The sequence below is a fragment of the Opisthocomus hoazin genome, chromosome 2, assembly GCF_030867145.1.
Source record: "Opisthocomus hoazin isolate bOpiHoa1 chromosome 2, bOpiHoa1.hap1, whole genome shotgun sequence".
NCBI lineage: Eukaryota > Metazoa > Chordata > Aves > Opisthocomiformes > Opisthocomidae > Opisthocomus > Opisthocomus hoazin.
Window position 1 is genome coordinate 53,795,682 of NC_134415.1, and position 12,226 is coordinate 53,807,907.

The 12,226-nt window shown below is 35.3% G+C and overlaps 1 protein-coding gene across 6 annotated transcripts in view; it reads left to right on the forward strand.

The window, feature by feature from the left end:
- RALGAPA2 (Ral GTPase activating protein catalytic subunit alpha 2) overlaps positions 1-12,226 on the forward strand; it is a 138,266-nt gene that overhangs the window by 5,960 nt on the left and 120,080 nt on the right. For all 6 annotated transcript variants that reach the window (XR_012763142.1, XM_075413686.1, XM_075413682.1 and 3 more), the window contains exons 2-3: positions 4,126-4,236; positions 4,798-4,847. Coding sequence is in view for 5 of the 6 variants with exons in the window: in XM_075413686.1 (XP_075269801.1) it covers positions 4,126-4,236; positions 4,798-4,847 (161 nt within the window). In the remaining variant the exon portion in view is untranslated. The remainder of the gene's footprint in view (positions 1-4,125; positions 4,237-4,797; positions 4,848-12,226) is intronic.

Consider the following 12,226-nt stretch of genomic DNA (forward strand, 5'->3'; position numbering starts at 1 on the left):
ATTCGTGGTGTTGCTATCCTTACTAATTTCAGAGTGCTATTTGTCTGAGACCTTTTATTTAAGGCTGGAAATGATAAAGTCAGCCTATAGGTAGTCTCTTGTGAACAGTCTCTGGTGATTGAAGTTGGCCACCACCATTCACACTACACTTAGAAATAAGGAAAAATGGGAGCTTACCCATTGTTGCTATTGAATGTTCTGTGAGCTGCTTGGAAGATGGTGACAACAATGAAGTTGGATTAAAGGGCTGGATTTTCTTTTTTTTTATACTGAATAATCTTAAGGATGGTAACCTTGTATTGAAAGTAGTAATGATTTGGTGTGGTTGCCAAACCCAAATTATTTTTAAAGATTTGTGGATTGTGTTGATCCTGAACTTTGATATTTGCTGGGGTAGGTTTTTAGACCATGCGTGTGCCCAGACTTGGTTTTGAGTGTATGGATGGACAAAATTGTCCATCAGAAGCCTGGGTGCAGGCTGGTGTTTGAATTAGTGACAGGGACCTCAGAGCCTGTGCTGTGGCATTTCACTCCTGGATGCGCGTGTAAAAGCTGGGCTGTTTTCAGAGTTACAGTACTTTGCCTGTATTTCAGCAGTGTTGTTGAAGAAACTGTCGTTTAAATCCTGAGCTGGAAATGTTTTTTGGTGTATGTGTTAGGAATACTACTGCTAACAGGTGTGGGGTGCTGCTTATGTCCATTGCTGTTATCCTTTTCTCTGTTGAGCAGTGGACAAACACATGGTAGAGCCGATACAGCTTAACACAGACATCAGTTTAGATTAAATATGAAAAGTATGAGGTTACCCAGTGCAATCCTTAATATATTTCTTTAAAAAATATAAATTAAGAAGAAACATGTTTTTCATTTAACTCTCTCAATTAAAAATAAGATAATAAAGGAGAGTAGTGGGGTTTTTTAGTTATGGCACTGTCTTCATTTGCACGGTTCTGTACAGCTAGAATAATGCAAGCTTAGTAGAAATTTTCATTTATAGACATTCAAAAGTGAATGCTTCTGAAGTTCTTCCTGAATTTAGAACAGCTGTTGTTCCATAGATTTTGTGTTAAATTTGAGGTGTTAAAATGATTTTAGAAATTGTTCTAATTGGAGAGTTTTTTTAGTAACAGTATGTTTCCGTGATGACATTCCTTTGAAAAAATGAAGGAGAACTATCTTTTAGGCTTTTATTTAGCATTTGAAGTCCTAATCTGAAGAAGTGTGGGGTTTGGGTTTTTTTGAAGGTTAAGTAAAAATTGTATTTAGTTTCTGGGGTGAGGCTAATAATAAAAGTTTATCATTAACCATGGTATGACTGCAAAGTTGTCTCTTCATCTCCTTTAATTTTTTAAGTACTCAGGATAAAGAAAACCCCTCAGGACTGAGAGAACTTTGTATAAATAACATAAAGCCAGATGACTTTGGAAGTTCATGAAATTAAGGGAGTTAAATGACTGCAATAACGTTTGGTATTTAGTAGAAAAATAAAAGGAAAGCTGGTGTGCTAAGGGCACGATTATTGTTCCTTCTAGATTTTTTTAGAGGAGGAGTAGTAATGAGAGCTTGGCAATAAACTCAAATTCTTATTAAATGGTACCTGAGTAGTTTGTTTCCCTAAATTTTAAGCTTAAGTAGCAGGACAAGTAAAGGTGACTTACAGTTATCTAGTGAGCCAACTGTTTCATGAAGAAATGTCAAGTGTACCCTCGTGAATGTCTTGCTATTTCCGATGTTGCTGTAAAAGCTGTAAAGTGTTAATCAGGAGCATTAGCCAATGGATCACCTATCCTTGTTTGGGGTACTGAGTGAGATTATAGCTGGTTTTGGAAAGCCACTATGTAACTGATGGCTGATAATGTTTGCCAGCTTGCCTTGGATTTTAGTGCTCGGAGTTTGGAATTCACTAGGTGGCTGTTTCCAACAGTAGTAATCTGAAAGCTATTTATCAGTAAATATAAAAATATAACTATAAAAATATAACCTAATACCTGCAATTCAACCCCAACCTTGCTGTTTAATTTCCTTAAATACTTCTTCAGTAAATGTGATTTGCCAAGAGTCAACATTTTATCTATCTTGAATGATAACTACTGCATGAAACTTCCACTGATATTTTCCATTTGAAAAACAGAAGAACAAAGCCTTATCCTGCTGCTACAAGTTAAATATATATATACAGTAGTGATCCAAGTTACTGTCTTAGGCTTCCTGCCAGCTTTTAGTAACTCCTCTTGAGAAGCAATCTGCTATGATCTGACTTGACCCTGCGATGATCGTTTTTTGGTGAAATGGGTGGGAGAAGCTGGATCGTGGGGAGAGCAGTAAAGGGGCGTGTGAAACTCAGATGAGCTTGCTGTGGTGCTACCAGTCTGGAGATGCTTTCCCTACAACCAGGCCTTGACGTAGAGGGGAGAGAGGCTGCTGGAAAGGGTGTGATCACGGCTTGGCTGGCCCTCCTACGAGCTGGAGGCTGGCTTAGCAGGCAAAGACACTGCCCGCCTCTCTGGTGCCCAGAGGAGCAGGGTGAAGCATTCATGGTCAGTGCTGCTTCATCACCATGAACGCATGCACAGTGAAGGAGAGGAAAAACGGTGTTTTCTTAATGTATGTAAAAAAAAAAATAAAAAGGAATTTGGTAGTGAAATGCCCAAGAAAGTTGTATCTCTGACTGGGTGATGGAATTACTGGGTGTGTAGCTTGTTTTTTATGTTTTGGGTTGGTTTGGGGTTTTTTTAAGCGATTTGGGTGGTGATATCAGGATGACAACTTACATGCAGAATTGCAAGAAAATCTTACTTTCCAAGTGAATATCTACTCTTAGGGTAGTAAATGGGAGTATTTTTCGTGGCCTCTTTTAAGGTTAGAAATTATTTTCCTGTATATCTTGCGAAGCAATATAAGGAACAAAGTAGTTCAATAGGAAAAGGATATAGCTGTAAGAATGTGTGTTTACATCAGAATAACAGATGACTCACCACTGAAATGCCACATTTATAGAAAAGGAGAATTTACTTTTTTTGATTAGGCAGTTCCTTTCTCCTCCTTTCACGTTTTAAAGGGAAAGTTTCCTTTTTGTTTGGATTTTAATGACCTCATTCCTTCATATGAAGTCCTTGTAAATGAAAGCCTTGTTTTCTCCTAGAGTTGTATTTAACAGAAAGCATTCATAGAGAGGAATAATTGCACTTAGCTTGCAAATTCAAGACCAGTAGTTTGTAGGAAACAAATATCATGTAAAAGAGTTTCCATGCACTAATTGTTTCCATAGTACAACCAACCAAAGAAAGCATCACTACTGAAAAGGCTGTGTTTGTTTTTTGTTTTTTCTTTTTTTTTTTTTTTTTTAAACCCACATTGTCCAAGGTTAAAGTCATTCTTTCTTCTGTAGTTGTGTGATATTATTGGGTCTTATTGTTGTAATCAGCTTTGTTGTCTTGGTTAATGAAGGAGTTTCTTGAGAGGTGAAACTTCAAGGAGAAGATGTGTTGTTAGTAATTCTTGCCCTTTATCCTCTTAATTCTGGGTGGAATCGTCTATCGTTGCTTGACCAAATAGTTACAATAAATAGCAAGCAGATTAAGTTAAAGTGTATTTTGCCAGTGTCAGGTTTAGAAAACATTAGTTTTTTTCTCTTAAAAAAATAAACTTATTTCAAATTTTAGACCTAAGTTAAGGCTTAGGGAAGTGATGCATTATTTTTTTAAAAGGAATTGGAAATATGCTGTTTTCTGAATTGATCTCCTTGTCAGATTAATTTAAAACTGGATTTTCAATTTGCATACACAAATTCTTGCTGGTGTTTGTTTTTTCCAACAGTACCTGCTTGTTTTGATAATACAGAAGACATTTGGCTGGAGAGCTAAGACACACCTCATCTTTTTTTTTGTTTTAATGGAAAATAAATGAACCTAAGCCACAATGCAAACTTTCATAAATTAACTGAAAATGGAAATTTCCCTATTTACTTCCAAGGATGGAATCACAATTTAGTATACAATGTTTAATGAAGTCACTAAAATTGTTTCATACTGCATTTATTTCATTCTCTGATACTACTTTCACATGAAGACAATAATTTTCAGCTTTCTGATGTTGTGTAATAACTCTGTTTGTTCCTCTTTTCAGATATTGTGGATGGAAGTGACCTGAAGCAATTTTTTGAGAACAATTATTCTCAAATTTATTTTATATTCTATGAAAACTTCATAACACTGGAAAATAGCTTGAAACAAAAAGGTAAGTTTTAGAGTTTTGCCAGCAAATGAGTCAGTTTTCCCTAACTGTTCTCAAAAGCATTCTACTGGAGCTTATCTAATGATTATGTAGTCCACAATTATATGTATTTGCGTGAGTAGTTTCGTGCAGTATGATATTAGCGTTAATAATTTTAATTTTATGGTATGAGAAGAGGTGCATTTATATACATATCCTTTCATCTTGTTTTGAAGTAGAGAAGGTCTTCATCCTGCACTTAAGCAGATGTCTGTTCAACCGAAGCGTTGTCAGACATCCACAGAACAAATGTCAATGTTGAAGATACGTTGGTAGGAATAGCCCTTTGCTTGGAGATGAGCACAACGACAGTGCTTTGCAGGTCTGGGACTCTAGTTGTCCTTTATTCATAATCGAGGAGGCACTGAAGTTTGGAAGGGTCTTGCTTTTCTGAGATCAGATAAAGATGAAGAAAAATAAGCAGAGTGCAACATCTTTGATTTCAGTTGAATAACAGCAACATAATTTTGCTGTCTGTCTCATACCATATATTTGTGGCAAACAACATTGTTTTCTGTCTTACAGGGAATAAATCACAAAGGGAGGAGCTGGACTCCATCCTCTTTCTTTTTGAAGTAAGTTTTCCATACCATGAAACTAATTCTTATTTTAAATCTCATTGTCATCATATGCTTACTTACACCTTTACAATGACGGGTGAAGCAAGGTATCAATCAAAATGACAGCAGGTGTATGTGACTGTACAAGGTGAAAGGTAGAAAAGAACTAGGGTGTGCATTAAGTTTTCAGATACAACAACAATGAAAAAATTTATTATGCAATGGGAGCGTTAGTTGAATGAATATCCAGAATTAAGAGATTTTATCAAAATTACTTGAAAAATTTACAGCAATACATGTGTCCTAAGGAACTGAGGATCAGTTCTTTGAATATATCCTGTTGTTTTTCATTCGAATTTGGGAGCAAGTGATCAATAGTTGCATAGCCTCTGTTAGGCTAAAGCTGTCAAAATAGTCTTTTTTCTTTTTTTCTTTTTTTAAGATTAAGTATGTTCTTGCTTCTGTATCTTATGGGGTGCTAGTTCAAAGCAACAGTACTTTTTCCCTATGCTTTGTCAGTATGAATTTCAGTGTTATGTTTGTTTTGAATGTGTCACAGCAGGAGTTTGGGCTCTATTCCTTTCAGATGGAGGCATCCATTATGATTGCAGTATTTGGTCTTGCAGCACAAAGAAAATAAATGGATAAGAGTTGTCAACTACTGCATATCAGTTTGAGCTGAGCATGTGAAGTGTTAATTTAACTTTTTTTTTTTTGAGTGGAGCGTCTTTTACTTCCAGAAACTTCCTTCCCAGCACTGGTGGTCATAGTATTTGCAGTGTTTAGGGAGGAAATACTAGCTAGTTAACTTTTGCATAATCAACTTAGGATGTCTTTAAAGAAGAATAGACTGTAATTGATAATTTTCTAAGGGACCTCTTTAATTAGAATTACTACCTGAATATATTTGGATGTGAGAAAATATCATTGGACCAGATGAAAGCCTAACATATAAAATTGTTTTTAGAATACACACGTGAAGTCTTAGCTTAAGCTCTACCTGTCTCTGAAGTCAGAGATCAGTGGTGCTTTTAGTTGTTTCGGGTTTTTTTAACAATTCAGTAGGTAAATAATTGACCTGATTTCTTTCTTAAGGGCAAATAATACGCATCTTCTGTTGATTTCTCTTTGTTAATCGAACTACTAATTTTTCACTTGAGTATTGCATCACAGAAATGTTATCTTTATGTTATGGGTTATTTTTTGGTAGGGATGGTAGAAAAAAATATCCCCACCTTTCAGTGGGACTCTAGAAACTGAAATTAAAACAAAGATTATATGTTCTCAACTCTTACCCCTCTCTCTAAAAATGGAAAAAATCCCAGCCTAAACCATAAAACTCAGAAGTATATGGCTTCATTTAATTTTTTTGCATTAATGTATAGTTTGTAGTTAGAATAATATTTATACTGACGATAATAGTGATGCTGTTTAGCCTAATATGCCTGTAATAAGAAAAATGGCCACGAAAATGATAACATGAAATCCTGGATTTTTGTGGTCTCACCTTCTGACTTTTATGATGTAGCAAGTTCATCTCCCTTTTCTTCTTATAAAATCGTCTTTTCTCCTTTAACTACAAGACTGCATTTCAGACTAAAATCTGCAAATCAAATTGTGTTTTCTGATACTTATGATATTAGTAAAAGAGTCTGCTTTCGGATTTTACATGAGGCCGTATCAAAGAACATGTGCTCATGTCTGCTATGACCGAATTTAGGGCAGGAGAATTTCTTCTTCCTCCTCTCTTCCCAGCCACAGTGGAGAAGGTAGCACCACATTTACTGAGCAAGCCTGTGCAGTTTAATTGGAGCTCGTTAATATGCTTGCTCTGTGGTCTTGAATAACTAATTACATTTCTGTGGCTATGTCATTGAACGGAAAATAGCTAATGCTTACTCACCCGATTAAAGTGAATAAATACGTATTCCTGTGTCTTGAAAACGAGTGGCTAATAATCACCCGTTTAATACTGCTTAAAGGCATCAGAAGAACATAATGTATGAAGAAGAAAAAAAAACATAGTTATATATGAGCAAAGTGTTGCTCTGAGTCCCAGTCGAGGAGAATTATGTTACAGCCTGGTTGTTCCTGGTTGAGGAACAAGAAAGTTTTGGAGATATGTATGTGAAATTTGATGCAATCTTCTTCTCCGTGTTTGTCTCCTGGAAGTAAGTTTGCAATCCATTTATAACTCTAGCACTTGATAATGCATTGTAGGAAAACAGCTTTTTAGAGGGCCTTTTAGTGCACAGAACAAGACTACATCAGTCTGAACACAGGACAAGAAAAAATGTAAATGTCAAGTAATTAATCATTCATATTGTAAGCGATAGGAAACAAAACTGATTGTTAAGCTTGCCATGTTTAATCTGATGTCAGCATGAGCCAGAGGTTTCCTAGAGTTTTCTTCTAATTAGCTAAATAGGTAATTACTTAGGATTAACAAATCCTGAGTCTAGGTGCTGAGGGTTAACAGTCTAAAAATCAATAAAAATATTTCTGAAAGGAATTGACTTCTGCCTTTTCTGGTATAGTTTGGTGGGTATTTAGATGCTTCTCTTGAGTGACACCTAGTGTGTATATTAAGCCAAAGTAACAAATGCCTTTTCCACAAATGCTCTGAAAACTAAGTTGACTCAGTTGTAGTTTATTGAAGTCTTAATTTTACATGTCAGCTACATAGCTTGGCCACTGAACAATAACATCAAACAACACATTAATCAAAGAAGAAATATTAATCAAAAGGCAGTAATATGAAGAGTCAGCAGTTCATTTTGTCAAGTGCTTTTTTACAATTAATATTACAATGTTCTTGGATCTAATTTTGTATTCTTTAAGATACTTTGGCCTTGTCTTTTTTCCAATTCGATATTCATTAAACGATACAGCAGCTCTAATGGTCTGTAATAGTTTTCCCTGTTTCAGCTATAAGGCCAAAATGATGTGAAAAACAAATTTGCTTTTTCTCTGGTAAGGCTTAGTTCTTTCCAGATTTGTAGTATATTTTCAGAACATGTTAATAATGTTTCTTACATCACTGTTCTCTATGATCTGGGGGCATTGGCAGGGAGGGTTGGAACTAGATGGTCTTTAAGGTCCTTTCCAACCCAAACCATTCTATGATTGTTTGTTTTGGCTGTCAGGTGAGCGCTGTGTGTCATAGAACTCACAAAAGGCGCACTACATTTATGTAAGCTTTCTACATCCCATGAAAGTATTATGCTGTTGTTTGATTGTGAAAGCTTGGATTTTTTACTTTTAATAATAAAGTATTTTTTTCTTGCAGCATCAGATACTGATTCCTCTGACACTGCATTTTTTTTTTGCATCTGTGATGAAATAAGAGCATCCTAGTGGTTTTGATATAATACATAGATCAATTTCTTTCCATTCTCTATAATTATGCTTTATTAGTTAAGAACAGCCACATTTCTTATGCTGGTGCAGTCATAGAATTCATTACACCAATTTAACACGTTCACTGTATGAAGTATTTTATTTTAGAATTTTTCAGATACTTTTTCTAAAGTGGTAAAGCTTCTCAAAGTCACTTACAGTAGCCGCTATTGTTGCTAGAAGTTTTTCAGGTACTGTCAGCGTAGTTCAGGTCAGTTTTGTAGATAGCTGAGAAGATGGGTTAGATACTCCTACCTCCCACAGATGGTATGTGTGCTGAAAGCTTATCAGTATAGATTTTTTTGCGTGTTTATTTTTTACCAGTGCACATTAATATAACAGAGTGCTTTTGTGTTTCACAGGTCCTTATTTGTAAAAGCATACTGTGTTTTTCATATAGCTTGTACAAAAAGTTTGTTTATGCTGTAATCTCTTAATAAATCTGTGTTTTGAGTTGAACTTCTTGTTTCTTGAAGTTGGTCAAAATGTAAGCGGTGTCAATCCCTGGGTCTGGACACAGAGTAAGCATGTTTTATTTTTTTAAGAATCTACAGAATTATAACTCTGGAAAGGCGGCCTTGCTGTGCTTGTGCTTCTAGACCCTTTTATCTGTCAAGCCTAGCCTTGCCATGTGTGCCCCTTCTCCTGCTGAAATGAGGAGAGGCTAGCTATGGTTACAAACAGGAATAGACAGAACTGGCTGTTTTGACTTTCCTTAGAAGTTCAGCAGCAAAATTTTAATGTATCATTCTTTAAATTTTACGTGGATGTAAAATAGAATATAAATGTGCTAATAGTCTGTGCAGTATTTGTATTATACACACTCAAATTCATGGTCTGCTTTGGCTTTTGTATAACACTAAGTGTTTTTCCAGAGATGATAATCAATAAACTGTTAGAACTTGCCCAACCGTACTTTGAGCTCATTGTTTTGTAGCAATAGCTACTGGTTTTAATACAGTATTGTTGTCTTTAGGAGCACATCTAAATATAAACTACTAATGGCCACATACTCAGCAGATTAAAATGTGGTATAAATCCATTGAAATGTGGATTGGTCTGCTGTCAGAATGTGAATGTAACGATTACAGAAGCAGCTGTATAGCCTAAATTTATTACTGCAGATGTGCACAAGTTACTTGTTCTGCAAATGCTAATGATAACTCAGTATAGGTTTATAATTAGCTATAGTCTTTTAGGAAATCTTTTGAAAAGTAGATTACAGACCATACGCAGTAAATACACCCCATCTGTCAGAGGAACACCTGCTGTGGTGGTGGGAGACCAGGTAGCTCTATGCACTGGTGCATCTTAGGAATATACACTTCTCTTTTAGTACTGCCTAGTAATACACATAAATATAATTTTGAAATATATAAATTGGTTCATTCTGGATAGATTGCTGTGGATATTTTAAATATCAAATTCTTCCATCACATTGTAGGTCTACTTTATACAGACTACTGAGTGAATTAGCAATAGTAGTTAAGCAGCTTAAAACAAATCTCAAAGCCAGTGGTGATTTTTAGCAGGTCATTTTCAATTTCATAAAAACCTGCATCAGTGAAACTTTAAATACTTTTGGGCTCATAACGTTTAGAAGACTTTAGTGCTGCGTTGATATTTTTTCTGAATGTGCAAAAGGATGTTCTTTTATATATGTAGCGTTTTATTAGACAGTTTGCTTATTTTAGGATGTTGCTTCTAATTACTTGCTGCATTTTGAATAAAACTGAATTCTGCAGAAGTAAATTGTGTGTTGAAACTGGCCAGTGAGGAAAGTACTTGTAAAAATTCTTTACAAGGATTAATCGAGTCAAGTTATTGTTGAGTTCTTATTGCCACAGGTCCTGGTTTCTCATTTCTTGGGGTTATCCCTTTTATTTAGCTTTTCCCCTTTATTTAACTTTCTTGTTACTATTTGCATTTTCCTCGTGTCTGTACAGCTCAGTGGCTTGATTTTCCCATCTGCAGGTTAGCTTACACTTGAAATGAAATTACCATTAAGAGTCGCAGCTTTAAATTCAGGCTGTAGGTTCTGTAACAGCTTTTAAGTTGATTCACTGTGCCTACTGCTATTACCACTTCCACTGTTTAATCTCGAGTCTGTCACACAGACTTGGTTGGCTGATTCTCAAGCTCAGTAAGTAAAAAGGGCTTGTTTGTTTATAACAATAAAATTGCTTATATCCCTTCTTTCCTATGCATAGAAAATTACTTTTTTAACGATCTACAGTTTGTTCTGCCATAATTTTGATTGGTTCATCTATTTTAGCTCGTAAAATAACATTGATGCATTCGTTGTAAATTCTAACTATATGTTGTGTATGTTTGACTTAAGAGATCTTACTGTGTAATGTTATTCCTAGGGCAAGAATAAGTATTTTGTGTGCTTTGGGCAGACATCTTCCCTCAACAAATAACTGTAAATAATTTATTGATGCAATAAATGGAGTATGCCTTTAGATTGAACTGCTGCAGGCATACTAACTTCATTGGGCTCTTGGCTTCACCTAAGTTGGTGAATAGTAGCTGGAAAATTTCTAAATTACTGCAGATTTTAGTAGCTGAACACTCTGAAACTCTTGTGGAGGTACCACCAAACAGTACTTGAACATAGAGCTTATATTCTGCATTTGACTTTAAAGGAGATCTCCCTGCCACTGACTAATAGAAACTCCCTGTCATGTACAGGTTGTTTAAAAAAAGCTATTTTTTTTCTCAGAATCCATTCTCCTGGAATGAATGTTGTTCTGAACTTGTCATTGACATTGCCTCCGAGAGCATGTTCAATCAGCAAAACCACATTTGGTTTTGTTCTTGTTTAATAAGAGACTCTGCATGGCATGTTACAGAACAGCTTGTTGTAGTTCTGGAAGGCAAAACAACAATGCTTTATCATCTCACTTTTGTGTAAATTAAGCTAGAAAATATTCAGACTGTAAGGATCTTCAGTGTAAGATGTGCTAACAGCATTAGCTTTCTTTACATTCTGCGACAGGGTAGTGTAGCACACAATAATAGGCACAAAGCTACCAATCATGACATGATTCAACAAAGTTCGAAAAAATAAAAGACTTTTTAAAAGAAATTGCACTATTGGTTAAGTCAGAGTGAATCTGTTGAAATAGAAACCTTAGTATTTTTTTTTCTTCTTTGATAAAATAGAGGTGTATCTTTCAAAAAGCAGCATCCTGTGTAAACTACGATTTAAACTCAACATTATTCGTAGTCATGCAGGAAGTCCAGAAGAAAAAGAACTATGGATAATCAGTTAAAAGAACTGACAGATACCCTGATGTGTTGATCAGTAGTAATACCTAATTTCTATTTCAAGTGTGCTATAATGGATTACCATATAGATGCAGCAAAGTACTAAGCATTAAATAGATATATGTGTTTTCTGAAAAAGCAATATTATTTCGCACTGTGGGGTTTCTTAAAATATTTCTTATTAGTGTACTGTGAAACTAGAAACAAGATGTCAATAGCCAGTTTGGATTCACAGCGGTATTGCTAGAAGTCTAGGCTGGAGTGGAAGAAACTATCATTTGTTTTATAGGAATAGAAATACGTGTTTCTTAGAACACCAGGGGTTGGGAGAGTGTAGAAAATATTCTTGGAAATGCTAAGTTGAAAGGACAACAACTGGAGCTTGTTCATGACTTACGCAATCGTATCTCACACTGTAACACCATCTGTGTCTGAGGACTCTAATGCACATGTGCAATAATTACTAGCTAAAAGGCATTCTAGCCATAACTTTGATTTAACTTACAATATTCAGAAGTTTTTCTTTAATAGTGTAGACTTTTAACCATGATAACTTTTTTTTGCATTGCAGGAGCAAATGTGGGCTCTGCATTTAGATTATTTATATTCATTCTAATCTGCTGCAAAGCTTTCATATCTTCAGTAGGTAGCTGTGATGCTAGCAATCTAATTTGGTTTTGTAAAATGACTTCTGTTTACTATTTGGTAGTACAATGCAGGTG